The 16,094-nt window shown below is 44.6% G+C and overlaps 1 protein-coding gene across 2 annotated transcripts; it reads right to left on the bottom strand.

Moving 5' to 3' along the window:
• Positions 1–274: 274 nt before the first annotated feature.
• DRD2 (dopamine receptor D2) lies at positions 275–7,881 on the bottom strand. 2 transcript variants are annotated; one of them, XM_050911002.1, is made up of 7 exons: positions 7,600–7,881; positions 4,531–4,640; positions 3,871–4,007; positions 2,996–3,186; positions 2,034–2,120; positions 1,043–1,382; positions 275–468 (listed from the first exon to the last, which is right to left on the bottom strand). In XM_050911002.1, exons 1-7 carry the CDS (start codon positions 7,879–7,881, stop codon positions 275–277), a joined length of 1,341 nt encoding a protein of 446 aa, XP_050766959.1. The 2 variants fall into 2 exon arrangements, with proteins under 2 accessions (XP_050766959.1, XP_050766960.1); XM_050911003.1 differs by lacking the exon at positions 2,034–2,120.
• Between the last annotated feature and the right edge of the window lie 8,213 nt (positions 7,882–16,094).

Genomic DNA, 16,094 nt, shown 5'->3' with positions numbered 1-16,094 from the left:
CGCTTTAAACACAGTGTGAGGGTAGCTCTGAAAAGTGCCCTTGGGATTGGTGTCCCAGAGTCCAAAGGTCACCACAAGGGATGAGAGAACCTCCCACATGAAGGTCCTTGTTACATCCACACAAAGAGGTGCATGGGCATGACACTGTTGTAACACTGTAGGCCTCGTGCCCAGTACAAGAGCTCAAGACCTCTCCATGGCTGCCCGTTTGCGTGCGTGAATGGCATTGGTTTCTTTTCTCTCATTCTTAAAAATGTGGTTGCTGTTTTTACTTTTAACAGTGGAGGATCTTCATGAAAGCCTTGCGAAATTCAATGTTGAAGGTGGTGTAAATAATTGGGTTGACAGCACTGTTGACATATCCAAGCCACGTAAAGGCGCTGTACATTGCTGGGGGGATGTTGCAATCGCAGTGCATGTTCAGGATGTGAGTGATGAAGAATGGGAGCCAGCAGATAATGAAAACACCTGGGGGAAAAGGAAAGAGACAGATTTTGATTGCTGAAAGCCAGACAAATTTTGAGACTATGAGAACAGTAAGGTTCTTTTGGGTATAGAGGAAAAATGTTTCCCTGAGGAATAAGCCTTCTGTTTGTCTGTTAAGTCTCGTGGTCTATATTCTGAGCATCCAGGTACTAAAGAACTTCTTTGCTGATGTAATTAGACCAGTTACATCAAAAAATCTGGCCTTCGGAGGTGCCAGTTTCTTGCTGAGCTATGCTGCCTTTTGTGTTCTAGAAAGCCCATGAGCTCTCTTGCCCCTGCACCCAGCTGTCTTTTGGCAGTCCAAACCCCCACAGATGGACAGCCTTCTGAGCCTTTGGTACAGCCCTGTGAACTGTTCCTAGCCGGGAAGGAGGCAGCCTTCCTATTGGCAGCCTCTTGCCTACTTGCCTACATATCCTCTGATGTATCAAGTGGAATTATTTCTGTGGAGGCCTGGAAGACCAGCCTACACGGGACATTCAGGCTGGCTACCCTAATCCTGGGTAGCTATTGGTTTTCTGCAGAAACACAAGAGGAAGCCAGTGCGCGCTCTCACCAAGTACAATGGCTAGCATCTGAGTGGCTTTCTTCTCCTTCTGTTGTGACAGTTTCCTCCTGCTCACAGTCTTGAGAGAGGTCCTTGTCTTGCCATTGGGCATAGACTGGATCTCGAAGACCTTGGCTGTGTGGGGTGTTTCTTTGGCATGTCCATTCTTCTCTACTTTCCCAGGGCTGTCCAAGGGTGCCTGCAGGGTTGAGTTGGTGCCCTGATTAGAAGCAACTGGCACAACCAACTGATGGTTACTTGGTGCCGCAGGTTTGATGATCGTTTTCTCAGGGTGACTGGTACTGGACACCATCTCCATTTCCATCTCTTCTATGTGACTCTCCGCCTCCTGGACAAGAATCAAATGTCCGCAACATAAAAACAGATAAATATACAGAGAGGAGCAATGAACATTCCTTACAGAGTGAAGCTGGATGATGTTGAAGAACAATCAATCCCTCTTCTCCCTCCCTACGTTTTTCGTAGATGCTTGGAGAAAGGGCTGTAAAGTGTTTACAGATAAGAATACTTTTGGGTGGATGGGATCGACAGAACTGCAGTGAATGACTCTCCTTTATTGCACAAAGAGGCTAAGAAATGGGAGAGAGACTGTCTCCACTCCCCATAGATTTTATTTAGGTTTTCAGAATATAAATAAATAAAAAGGAAGTCAACAAGCAAAACCCAACAAAGGCAATGCAGTCCAAGACTGAAAATAAATAACAGAGGAGAAGAAAATCAAAGACACAAAATGTTAAAATGTCATGGCTTTTATAGCTGATCTTTAGGTGAGCTTAGTCTGGCTTTTTGAGCTCTACGATCTTAAACCCCCTGCTTCACTCTAAGGAATGGGAAGAATATTTAAATTTTGAGATTGAATGGTAACCTTTGTTCTTAGTTTATTTTTCTCCCACCCTACATAAATTCATTTTGCGTCCTGAGAGGAGAAAAGGGGAAAGCTAAATGCTCTGAAAAGCTACCACTTCTCTTTAACACTCACCACTTTGCGCTTATTAACTTGGAAACTCCCATTGGACTTCACAATAACTGTGCAGAGCTTGACGTCTTCTGGATGAGTGCATTTGTCCTAAGGGGCAAGCACCAGCTCAGAGGTTACACAAGCAGATAGTAGTTGGGAAGGGAAGCTGGTAAGGGAGGCACGTGGAAATACAAACACAGGGCATGAAGCAGAAATTAATCAGTGTGGCTAAGGTGCTGAGAATGATGGAAAACTACTCTGAAGAAGCAGTAATGGAGGCAACTATCCCTTGTGCTTTTCACCAAAGGAAGGAAACCACAAAGGTCTGCTTATGTTTCAGTCTATCCCTGTCTCGCTGCCTCCTTTGCTTGGCATGGCACTGGCCTCTGAGGCAGTGCAGTCTGGAGGCAGTGCCTCTGGGACTATGCATTCCTACTGGTTGTTTTGCATGTGCTGTGAGAGTAGCGTTTTGACAAGCGGTCTCACACTTAACACACTCAGCTGGACCCCACTTATACACATATCTCATGCTTTGAGAGGCTGTTTTCACTGCGGAGGTATCATTACCAGCGATGTAGTTTGCACCCCAGCCACGCAAACAATTTCCATTGAACTTCGTCACAACAGCAGGACTGACTCGGAAAATAGTATAGCCTGTAGTCTTGGGTACCCCAACGCAAACTCAGCAGAGCCACAGGAAATGCAGTCTGGTTAACGAAGCAGCTCCTAATGCAGATCTGCTGATTAAACATCCCCTGAGATCCAGGGAGGGCTGTGAAGCACCAGCCAGTGACCTGATAATCCAGAGTGTGCAAGCGGGACTCCAAAATGGCACAAGGACACCGCATTCACCTTTGTGATCCAGTATTTCACCTAGTCCAGCCAGTGTCGTTTGGGGAAAGGAGGAAGTGCTTTGGGGAATGAAGTGGAGCAGGAAGGGGAAAGGACGGAGACTGCCGAGCGCAAGGCAGAGGTCTAGTTACCTTCAGCGGGGCTTGCGTGTCTGAGTCCAGGCCGTGGCTGCTGCGCTTGGTGTTGACACGCTTCCTGCGCTTCCGGAGCACTATGTAAATCTGCACGTACACCAGCAGGGTGACAATGAAGGGAACGTAGAAGGAGACGATAGAGGAATACACGACAAAGGCAGGATTGGCAATGATGCACTCATTCTCATCTGGAAGACAAAAAGTTTCAGGCTGCTTGTCCCTGCTGCTAGGAGCTAGCACCGGCTTCCCCCTCTTCTCTCCCTCTTTCAGAAGGCACAGAGATACCCGGAGAGTGAGGGGTTCAGGTTCTAGGGGGGGCCACCATGTCAGCTGGAAGTGGTACCAGAACAGCAAACTCCCCTTGGGTCACAGGGAGTCACGTACGACCCAAAGTCCCTGGCTATTGCTTGCCTTATAACCAAAAGCCCACCGATCCCGTGCTGTATACAGTCCAGTCTTCCTATGAAACTGATGGCTGAACAGCCAGTTCTTTTCCCTCCTGTCTCAGTGAAGCTATTTGTCCCATCACTTTCCTTTTCACATGTTTTAATATAAGAGGGATTTTGATTTTTGTAGTGGACAAATGTTAATGTAACATTGACGAGCGTTGTGTAAACTTCTACATAACCTCAGTTCTGATGTGTCCAAAACATTGGTCTGAAACAGCAAGAGATGAAACAGATCCAGAAGCAGCTGACAGAAACAGTCTGGGATGACACCGGGAGAGGACACCTGAAACAGGGATGGATACATCCCAGTACACCTAAAACCTGATCCCCATGTTTATTCCTGACTTGTAACAGAAGACTATCTGGGCACCCAGTAAAGCCAGGAAGATGCCCATAGCCAGCTGCAGGTGGCATAACACTCACCTGTGTTGTTGAGGCCAAAGAGGAGTGGGCAGGAGATGGCAAATGAAAGCACCCAGACCACAGCAATCATGACCGTGACCCTGCGCTTCGAGCTGTAGCGAGTATTATACAGCATTGGCATTGCTACTGCTGTGTACCTGCAGTGTGAAGATACAAACCCAGTCTATTGTTATTCTGCCAGTGCTGACAAACTTTACGGGGAAATTACACCTAGTTACTGCGTCTGAAAACCTGGTCCAGCAAGAGGATATAGGGCAAGTCACGTTTCATGAATCCCCAAGATGTCTGCATTCCCTGTTTTGGAAGGCATGAGGCTGGGGTCAGCTTAGCATAGCATTTTTCTTCCACTCTCTCTGAGCTACTGCCTTCCCACTGATGTCTGCTCCACCATTCAAGTATATAAACAGAAGGACTGAACTAATGGAGATATATACAGACAGTTCCATTTACATACTCAAGACCAGTGTTTCTATGTCTGCTTCTGACAGAATGCCTGCTCAGATCTCGTTTAGGTCCTCTAAATTGCTCTTCAAAAGGTGTCAACAGCACTAGCTCTCACCATTTTCAAGTCTCTGAGGCACAGGTAAAATTAGACCATATAAAGATGGCTGTGACTTGCTACCGTGGATTTGACATGACTTGCTGCCATGGAGCCCTCACCTGTCAATGCTGATGGCACAGAGGTTGAGGATACTGGCAGTACACATCATAACATCAAGGGTTACAAAGATATCACAGTGGATCCGACTAAACCTCCACTCACCAACCACCTGCAAAGAGAGAGAATGAGGTCAGTAAAAGAATTCACTGAGGATGTGCTATTGAGAGGGTCTAAAGGGAGAATTTTGCACAAAGATGTAGACGCTTGCTGGTAGCTGGAGTTCTGCTGGTTCAAGAGGGATCAAAATTCTGTCTGCAGAAGTTCCAGCTGGAATCGGGTCACATGCAATCAGTTACATGCTGTGTCAAGTAGGATTGCTTGTCATTGAGTGCCTTCGAGGACTTTGTCCTGTCTAGTCTAAAGGTCTCACATGATGGCACGGCCACAAAGGAAGTGCTCTACTCCATCCAAACCATTCTTTAGAGCATTCCCCTGAGGGCTGGTGTGATTTTTGTCCTTCCTAATTCCATCCTGTTACTCTGTATTGAGTTGGGCAGCCCAAACAGCAGACACAAACCTGGGCTCATATTCCAATGACATAAGGGAGTGCAGGGCTCCTCAAAGTCAGAGTGAACTGTGTAGGAGCTCAAACAGGTCTCTGAAGCATTGCAAAGAAGTATTAGGAAGGAAATACTTTAATTTTGTATCCCGAGCACCTCTAATTGTACTTACAGCTTTTTATTAGACACTTTTTTGCAATTATACCTAGCGAAGATCAGCAGTAGAGAAGTAGCAGCTTTCCTTCATTTCTTAGTTTAAAAAATCAGGACAGAAATTCCTTGTTTTGTTGTTGGTTTTTTTTCTGAACGAAATGAATTTAATTCAGAGTGAAAATTCTTTGACACACTACATGTTGTGATAAAGACAAAGAACTAATGATAGCAATTCCAGTTACCAGTAGCCTTTTTCTCTTCACTTATCTTGCTATTGAAACTGAACTTTGCCAATTAAGTTTAATAGCAATTGTTAGGAATGCTGTATTTGACATGTGATGAAAAAAGTATATTTCCCTCTAATAAAAATAGAGTCCTACTGCATTTGAAAATAGAATGAATAAGATATCTATTCTTCAGTTATTTCTGCTCTGATATACATAACCATAGGCAGCATAAAGAAGGAAGAAAGAATGACTGCATTGAAGCCTGAGTGACAGATGAATACTCAGTGATTAAAAAAGCACTTAAGAGACAGTTACATCAGTAACTTTGACGAGAATTTGCCCAAAGGCAAAGGTTTCCAGCCAGATATAAGCCTCTGCAAAATCAGTTTCCTGAACACATAGTTTCGAGTTTATGGGAGATGCTGTAAACTGCAGCAGTTCTTTCTCTTAGTGCTTTCATTTCTGTAGGAGAAACCTCAGAAGTTTGGAGGTAGATTTGTTTGCATTGAGGCTGATTTTTAAAAGGATTTCCTTTTGACATTCATTTTTGTCAGAGCTTGTGACACAAAGCCTAAAAAAAAAAATGAAGATATTTACAGAACAAAGGGTTCTGGCCAGTTCTCATTTCAGATTGCAGACCCAGAGAGGGACCACAGTGTGCCTAACCCACATCCGTCCAATGGCTACTTCTCTGTCAGCAAGTATTTGTCATGTTTTTTGTTGCTTCAAGCTAACAGTAGGTTTAGCAGAGTGTGGATAAGAGCAGAAAAGGCAAAATTAAATTAAAAAAAAAAAAAAGTATTGCTGAGATGTAGAGGCCTGATTGTCCTGCTTGGTAGAATAAGGAATCCGAGGTTCCTGACCAACTCCATGCACACATGAGCCCAGAAAGGGGAAAGCATCTTACATCATTTGTGCTTTATTCTTCCACAAGAAAATAAGAAGTGGCTGAGAGACTCTTATAGCTGGGCCTAAGAGAGCAAGAGCTTCGCACAGCATCAGCCTCTGCTTAAAATGGGTTGTCACAAAAGAGGAATACACTAGAAGAGCGTAACTAGTCCCAGAGGCATTGAGTACAATCACAACCAGCCTGTGGTCATGTTAATAAGCTTTAGCAGATGCATGATGCTTTACATTTTTAAAGTGCCATGAAAACAATAATTAACTAGAGTGATAATTAGTATTGTGGTTTCTCGACAGCCTATGTCATGTCAGTGGGTTTGTTTTGCTTTGCATTAATACTTAATGGGCTAATTGATTATGGCTTCTTCCCTTGCTCTCCTCTCTGTGTTATCATTTTCTCTCATAAACAAGTGCCTGAAAATTAATTGTAAACTCGATGTAGTTTCAGTCTTATGCTTTGTCACCACCGTTCATTCTCTCTTGGTTGTGATTGCCGCCAGCATGCCAGCTCTCAGCTGACTGAAGAACATGGGCATCCCAGTGAAGGGGGCCAAGGGAGAGGGGCTCTGTATCTTCTCTTATTCTTTTCTCTAGAGACGCATTTCATTCTTTCAGGCTATTTACTGTTGCAAGAGTCATTTGCCATCAAGTAAACAGGTGGCAGTCTTGGGAGTATTTGGCTTTCACAAACCACAGTGCCACTCAAATATGGCTCTGTATGCAGAAGCATAGAGCTCTTCTGTACCAAAGTGACGTGCTAATGGCAGCAATGTGAAAAGTAGCTCCCTTGTGATTCTGTTTCTCTCATATATTGTGACATAAAAGCTCTGGATTTACATCCTACTTCTACAATTGCCTGCTCTTCTTACTACTGTAGTCCTTCAGAAATAGGGATTACTATTTGATGCCGTTTATTGGTGTGACACCCATGATGTCGTTGCAGACTCATTCTTATGCTTGGGAATGAACAGTTCATCTATGTAGGTTTGAAAACAAAATTGGGGTCCTTTCGCTCTTGACTCCTCTATTTAAAGGCCAGATTTTCAATGCAATTGGACTGCAATTTAGCCCTCTGAACAACAGTGTATTTTCAAGTCAGCCTGTCATCTGCTGTCACGTCCATTTCCCGGAAAAATCTGACCAACTGTTAGGAAATTAAAAACACTTTTGTTTTGGGAAATTCAGGAGGTCTTGAGATAGCTGACGTCCAGGCTGCTCAACCTTCCCTCTCTCTACCCATGCACAAGAAACATTCAGTACTGCAAAAGAAAACTGGGTCACCTACCTCCAGATAGACCACCCAAGGCATGACCAGAGTTGCTACCAAGAGATCTGCCACTGCCAAACTCACGATCAGGTAATTAGTGGTAGTCTGAAGGGCTTTTTCCCTCGACACAGCCATACACACCAGCACATTGCCAAAAACAATGACAAAGATGAGGAGGGTGAGCAGCATGGCATAGTAGTTATACTGAGGCTTCTGGTCTGCATTGGACTCGTTGAGTGGCTTGCTCCAGTTCCTGTCACCGATGACACCGTTGTACCAAGAGAGGTTTAGGGGATCCATGGAGGTAAAAGTGCCAGGTTCCAGCTCCACCCTGACACAAAGATGTTGAAAAGACAGTCAAAGGCCAACATGTAAAATGAAAATAAAACAATTATATGTGCAAAAACATGTACTGCCTCACTCTTGGGATTCTGTGGAGCCTGTTCCCCTGCCCTTAATTCCTATGTGCAAATAGTTGACTGACTGGGAATGCGGTGAAGACCCAGATGGGAGGCTGAACTGATGGTCAGATACCTAGGCAGGGATTCAAGAAGTTAATTTCTATTTCCAGTTCATCCCCCAACATTTCTGTGGCCAGGGATATTAGTTACTCTGTGTTACAGCCAATTTAGGCAGACTGCCTGGGATTTTTGTGTCGGCTCCCCTGGCATTCCCTAACCACTAACTGCTCCACGTTAGGTGTGCACAGTTCAGGGCAGATGTGCTGTGACCCGCTTTGTTTATTTTTCATGTGCTTCATGGAGCTTTGGGCTGTGTTGGTTTTTTTTTTTCCTTTGCTTTTCCTTATTTTTTTCCTCCAGCAGGGAAATAAATAAATAAATAAAACTATGAACCAAATTGTGATGATAACGAAACTTGACAGTAGCAGTTTTGAAGTCAGGGCTGGACTGTGCCTGCCTTCTGCCATTTCCCCAGGGAGGTCGCAGCGCAAAGGGGAAAACGGTGGGGGCATGACTGGGTGCCATCCCACAGCCCAGCCTCTGCAGCTCCTGGCGCTGGGAAGGCAGGTCTCCTTGGGAATCTGTGACATCACGGCATCCGTCATTTCTTCCCTGGCCAATGGCCACGTGCTGTGCACTCTTTCAAACGCAACGTATAAACAAATGATGGGTTTTGCTGTAGAGTATCCTAGGACCTATTTAGGTTTTTGTGTTTGTTTTATCCAGGCATAACAAAGACAACTGCAAGTGTCTTTTAGTCTTTTGGACTTTTTCGGTCTCCCAGGGCAGCCTCTGTTCTCTGCTTCCTTAGCTGGGCTGTTTTCGGCACACGTTTTTGGCCCCTTCTGTCACTGAGAGGCCTTCCTTTGGTTTCCACTGGCTATGGGTCTGGTCCCAGTATTACAGGCATTTTTTATGGATGAAAAGGAAGAAAAATGAAAATGAACTGGACAGAGATGAGGAAACAATATTCTAAAGAAATGTTGCTGTCTGGATAGAGAGGATTGTGAGTTATTAGCTGCAAATGCAGACAGCAAAAAGCTACTCTCTGCTGAGGAAGATGTATAAACAAAGCTAAAGTGTGGGATGTGGTGTGTGAAGGGAAGGTCGTGGTTTCTGCTCTGATGATACGCTACAATAGATCTGATATCTCTCAGGTCATATTTCTGTATGGTGCAGGCTAGTGAAGGTGCATGAATGTCCATGAGGTTATACGGATTTTATGCCAGCAGGTGATGCAAAGCAGTGATATCGGGACTCTGCATACCCCTAGATTGTTGCCATCCAACGGCACATATGTCCACATTGTAAGAAACTGGCTAAAAGTTAAGCTACATTATGCAGGCCTTGGCAGCAGGTGTCTGTGGTGGGGTCTTTGTCTGGTGCCAGCATAGGAAAAACAAATTCCACATTTGCAATGAGACTGCAGTATATTTGGCCACTGGCTCTGGCATACCGGAAAGACTTTTTCCTGGCTGTGTGGTGAGGCTCTTTTGGCTCTCATATAGGTGGGCTCACTAAAGAGCTCCCAGGGCAGGATCTGTGCAGTGGGTGCTTGTGACGGTTGGCACCATCTTCTGGCTATTGCCACACCATGTCTGGGTCCTGCTGGAGTTTCTACACACTTAGAAAAAGAAGGGATTTCCACACGATGTGTGTTTGCTGAAGCAGTATGGGCTAAAATATGAGCATTGCCTCAGTCTGCAAATCATCCCTGTCCTCCGCATAACTGAGCCGGTAGTACAGGCAGAGCTGGACATGCTCAGATCTGACTGGTGTGCGCCTGAGTCTGCCTTTCAGAGAGCCACAAAGGCCACGAGGAGAGGAGCATTGAGCTGAATTTCACTGTATGAGCTAATAGGTTCCCTGAGCTCACCAGAACCGCTAATGCCAGATGCTCCAAGGACAAGCAAGTAGAGCAGTCTGATCGTAACAACACGGCTCTGGCATACAGCAGAGGCAGGCAAACGTTAACATCAAGTCGTAGCTGTGCCACTGAGCAAGGTGGAATACAGCTCTGTCCCATTTGTTGAAACAGAGCTTTTTCGTCAATTGGTAAATTAGTATAGTGAGGCCAGCAAAGATAGAGTTGTCATACCCAAACTGCCACCCACAGCTGCAGAGGGTCTCTGGAATGGCATTAATCCGTGTTGATCATTTCAGCCCCTTGCCAGGTTTGCTTGTGTGTTTAAAATCAAAGTACCGAGATCTGTACCTGGGCCTGAAGTAGTCACTACATCAAGAAATGGTGACATGTCAAAAAGCACGATCAAAGAGTAAAGGCAGGAGCTGTTGAAAAGCAACTGGAGATTTTGGCTACTTTGGTTTTGGGGCTTCTGGTTTGAGAGATCTTGAAGGGATCTCATTCACTGCTCAGCACTTCCTAAAATCAAGTATTCCGTGTTTCTCAAGCTGTATCTTCATAAAGACCACTGTGATTTGAAAATCTGGCCGTGTTCTCAGACATCCCAAAAGAGGCCATTTAATTTTCTTAATAAAAGACAAAGTGAATTCGATTTATTAAACCATGTAAGTGATCAAAATAGCAAAACATTTGCAAATATCAAATTCACCTGGGAACAATGGTTTCTTTATGTTTCACTGAGCTTTTGTGTGCTTTTCTCATTCAAAGAACAATTTGTATAATAATCCTTGGAAATTTGTTGCATATGGGTCCTTAATAGCTGATAATTCAAAAAGTGTCTGTCTGACAGTGCTATCAGCAGCACTTGATAGCTCTACAAATGTCTTCTTAGAAACTGTCAAAGTGTCAGAAATTAATTAAATGTTAGCTTATGTGACTCAGAGTGAAGGGGAAAAATCAATGCTAAATGCAGCAACAGTTTTTTCTTTTCTCCTGTTGCCCTTTGATAATGCAAAACTATCTAGAGAAGGCAGAAACATGCATAAAATGCAGGATGAAAAAAAGCAGGAACATGGAAAGGTATTTTAAAAGTATAAAAGGAGTGGAATGATTTGATAGGTGCAGGATCAGCCCCTTGGTCCTATTCTGGCTCCTTCTGAGCTCTGACTGCAGTTCACAAAACAGAATTGGGCTTCACGGAGAAAAGGCCAGAGACCAGGGTGAGTTATGTACACAGCAATTTTAGCCCTGCTCATTTTACAGGCCATTGCAACTCAGTGGCGGAGTTGGAGGAACCGTATACAGATAATCATCTCTCACGTCCATCTATTGGGCATTTACTTGATGGGGGTTAGGGAGGATATAGAAGGCCCTGGATAAAGTGAGCAAAAATTCTCTTCCGTTTCCTTCTGCAGCTTCTGCAAGATTTTTTTTATCTTTTCTTTCAGTAGAACTGTTTTTACAGGAATAATTTTTGTCTTTTCATGCAGCTGATCATCATGAGGGAAGTTAAAAGATTACGTCTGAACATTGTACAAATGAAAAGATTTGGTGTTTCTATTTTTAAAAAAAGTTTTAGTTTGGGAAAATAATATACAAAAAAGTTCCAAATATTTTGCGTGAAATAGGGAAACTAAAACACAGTGTAATTTGTGATCATGCAATTAAAGGCTGTATCCAGTACATATCCATATCGTACAAAACTACAATTATATGGACAACTCTGTTAATTCCTAACTTTTGAGGGTTTGAGTTTTCAGTCCTAAAAATAATCTTAATTTCTCCAGACACGGAACTGGCATCATTTGGAAGCATTATGGTGGCCATTAGAGTGTCTTGTCAGGCTTTCAGTACTGCTTTAAGGAGCACTTTTTATTTTACTGCTGACAGTTTCTCAGTAGAGAAGAAAGAAGCACTTAAAAAAGCTGACTAGAAAAGAGAGTGCTTTTTACTGCGTTTGTCCAGGCACCTGCGTTTTCATATGGAAGCAGAGGGAAGGGGTCATAAATACAGAGGAATGGTGGTACAAATGGCACCTCGCTACGCACTGTCCTTGTGGGACCTTGTTGAGTTTCACTGTCCCTGTACACTACCGCCAGAGGCAAAACAGAGTCTCAGTTTTAGCTGAGACTTTGGATGCAGATGTGGGTAGAGTCCTGAAATGGAACAAATTCCTTTGTGAATTAACTGCAGTAAAGCCACTTTAATTCCCATACAGAGTCCACACAGATTTTTGGTATGGCTGAGCTAATCCAGATATGGATTTACTGAGAGGTCAAGGGCAGGACAGAGCAGCAAGGTTGCAGCCTTGGGTTTGATGCCAGCAGGGCAGCAGCATCTCTGCTGCTTTCCACGTCCATCGGATCAGGCGTACACCCGGGTTTGTGCTAATCCCCTTTACATTAACTGCCTTGAGTGCCCCTGTTCACGCATGGCCTAACTGGGAAGCGGCTTGCCATCCAGAGGAAAATAGCCTCTCTCAAAAAGTTCCCATGCTTTCCAGATGTCTTTCAGCAACTGGAGGAAATCTGCTGACTGGCTGTTACTCCCTGCTGGAAACGACAGGGGAAAGAGAGCCAGTATAGAGGCTGTGAATGCAGAGCCAGAATTTTTCTCTCCTTTGTAGTTAACTCCCCTTTCCTTTCAGAGAGCAAACTGAAAAATATGTTTGTTTGCAATGCCGATATTTCTCCTTGGCTCCTCATGACTGATCATCTAATTACATTTGTGGCAAACAAGCACGACATCTGCCTGGCAAATGTGTAATGTTCACAAGTGGCAGCAACAAAACCGTTTGTCTTTCTGGCAAGATCTGAAACATGAAATGCGTATTAAGCAGAGAAGCAGAGGTCGCTCTATCGTATAGAGATAGATGTACCAAACAGCTCACTGGGAAGCAGGGGGTAAAAGGCTCCAGCAGAAACTCATACCTCCAGCTCGCCTGTGTTTGAATAGGATCCTGGGTCTGCCCTGTGCTCTTCTCAGTTCTGTGCTAGGTCAGAGATGCCCTGATTCAGTGCAAACATCTTTTTTTTCTCTCAGAAATAGCAAAGGTGTAACACTCTTTTTGGTTTTTACACTGCTTGCAAACACCCTCAGGCATAAAATATTCACAGGCCTGATCCTGAGCTAACGTCAGTGTCTGGCAGGCACTATGATGCATGTCATTGCAGCATCTGGTTTCTGTTTGGTAAAGATTTGTGGCCTTCGGAGCTAATCTGGGCCTGGCTGCCAAAACATGCAGTCAGCCTTTGCTTCATCATAAACCAGCATGAAATTCCCTAAGGTTTTGCCCCAGACATAATGCATTTAAGGTGAAGTCTGGAGTTCAGCCTGGAGCAGGCTGGTAAAGGTAGGAGCAGGAGCTGAAGGATGCGGCTGCGGGAGCTGCTCCCTGCCGCGATGCCTGGGCAATGGCTGAGTCGCACCTCCCCGGGCAGGCAGCGCGCGGTGGGGGCTGCGGGCAGCTAGCCGCACTGACGTGATCTGGGGAGGTCGCTGGTTCAGCATGCTTTCAGGAGGCAAGCTTTCCTATGGACTCCAGACATAGTCACACTGCTCGGCTTGGGACTCCTGATTGCCAGAATGCCTCACTGACTGAACCGTATGTAGACTTAACAGGAAAACAGCAGTAAAAGCCACCAGCAACGATATCCTGATGGCAGCTGTTTCCACAGCAGCCTCAGAACAGTCTCTACCTCCCTTTCCCAAGGTATTTCTTGCACGCAGTTCTTGCCAGATTGCCTGTTTCCTTCTAATTGCTGCCACCCAGACGTATACCCATCAGGTTACTGAAAGTCTAGCCTAGGACTATGTGAGAAAGGTGTTTAGAGACAGATTTGCTCCAAAGGCTTTTCTGTTTCACAGAAATCAATATCTAAGTGAAATTTGCACAGTACAGTGCCTCGCTGAATATTGTCATTTTCCTCTGAAATTTTGGGATCAGTGGGCCACAGGAAAGCTGTCAAACTGACATCCTTTCTGTCCTGAAGATGCCTCTTGATGCTGTTTACTGGGCTCCACTGAGAATGCGACAGAGGCATTCCAATCAAGGGAAATAACATATTCTTTCAGAGTAGGGAGGTGGTGGAAGAGAAAGAGAAGAGGAAAGTGTGTTTGAGGAGCTGTTTTGTTTCCCTGTTCAGGAGTGCTGTGCAAAGGAAAGCAGCTTCTGGAGTAGTTTCACTATTTTTTGCATGTAAGCCCAGAATTGATAATCTATGCTGTGAATTCCTGGTCATGGTTCACTGGAGAGCAAGGAAGGTGTGTAACAGCTAGCAGCGAGTAAGAACCTCTTCCCATCCGGTTCTACGCACGGGACGGTGTCTGCAGACATTGAGAAGGAGGAGGAATGATCAGGAATTAGGAGACTACTGTAAATTCTGTCTTGGCCTGAGAACCGTAGTACCCATTGCCACTGCTAATGCTGATGAAAAATCCCGGCCACCTGCCTTGGCATCTGACATTCCAGGATCAGGAGATACACTGAACACAACGAGCAAAGTCCTAGTGGCTTTAAATAAACCTGACTCCCCCAGGCACTGAGTAGTACATGCAAATACAGCAGGGATTTGACAGTCATGACTGATGAGGTCCTGGCAGTAATTACATGTGAAGCAGTTTGGAGCACTGACTGTATCTCTTCCGAAGACAGTACTGGGCAAACTTAACTTTCTACACTCCTTGCCTTTTCTTAGTGGTAAGCCTCTAGTAGTGAGTAGATTACACAAGCAGTAGGCTTAGCTACCTCTGCACCTGGAGGTGCAGAAATTAGAGACAAAGATGCTGACAAGGCTGGGGTTTTTTGTGGGGCTGAATTCTAAATTCAGCACTGTGCAACCTTTGTATCTAATACAGCAGTTCTTCCCATCAGCTCCTTGGAAAAGCCTCTTGAAAAGCTTCTTCCTCTCCTGCCTTTCTATATGGCTCTCCATTCTTCAGATCCTTTGTTATTCGAAACAAAAGTGCAAGGCATTTTAAGCACAGTTATTGCCCGCTTCTGATTCAGAAACATTGCTGCATTTCACTTGGTCTTGCATAATATCTTCCTACTAGCAGGTACGCATATGACCCCCCGGAGTGCGTTGTAAAGCACCTAATCTAAGCACTTCCTCCGGTAAGTGCTCAGAAGTGCTATTAGCATGGGGTTTGTATATCATACACTCCTGCCACGTAGGCCTTTGAGTCACCGACTTTAACCGTTCCTGCTGATGCCACAATATTTTCTGTTCACAGCGCTTTACTTCTCAATGATTGCATTGTTTGGAGCTCTCTGCACTAATTCTGTAACGTGAATCACCGCCTCCCTAACAGCAGCACCGGGACAGAGGGTGAAGAGAACCACAGCAGCCTGAGCTCCTTTCTCTGGAGCGCAGAGAGAGTTTCCTTCCTGTGGGAGTGGGTGACAGGATGATCTTATTGCAATAGCCTTGCAACTCAAGAACTGCAAGGCTGATTCCTGGTTTTAATGCAGATGTTCTGACGCTTTTGACTTCAAGAAGTCACTCGATTTCTCAGTTCTCCGTTTGCGGTATTAGTGCATTAATCATGCCTCTTTCCCTACTATGCCATGAGTTTTTGCCTGAGTTTGAAATTGCATTGCAGGGAGGAGAGGGAAGAAGTTTTTCTTTTTCCCAGAGCACTTGTCCATTATCCCTGGGTACAGTGCTGATGAAGCAAAACATTTCCCAGGGCTGCTACGGTATAGGCAGAAGCGGCACAAAGGGAACAGAGTGTGTTACTGCCCTCCCTGTTGAAAACCAGCACACACATTAGTCTGCAGCATTTGGAGAAGGATGTTCGAAGGCTGAATTTCACTGGGAATTGACTGCCTCCTGCTTTCACGTCCTTTGAAAATCTCACCCTTAATTAAAGGCTTGCCAGGGTTTTTTTGCAAGTCCTAATGGAAGGGAAGAATTCAGTGGTGAAATGCACATTTAACTTGCTTTAGCATGTCTTTCTGCTAATAAAAAGCAGATTCCATTTTTAAAACGGCCTTCTCTTTATTCAAGACTGGCAGCTTGTCATAGGGTTTTATCAGAAATTACTTGGAATTTTCCAATTTTAACGTTTTCTCATTCCAATATGTTTAACAGTCAAAACTAATAACTTTTGCAAGGAAAAGTTGTAGTGGGTTGGGGTTTTTTTCATAAATGAGCTTTTTAGTATCTATCAGGATTTCAAACCTG

Source organism: Gymnogyps californianus, chromosome 25, assembly GCF_018139145.2.
Source record: "Gymnogyps californianus isolate 813 chromosome 25, ASM1813914v2, whole genome shotgun sequence".
Lineage (NCBI taxonomy): Eukaryota > Metazoa > Chordata > Aves > Accipitriformes > Cathartidae > Gymnogyps > Gymnogyps californianus.
Note: the sequence above shows the minus strand (reverse complement) of the source record. Positions and strands in the feature narration are given on the sequence as shown.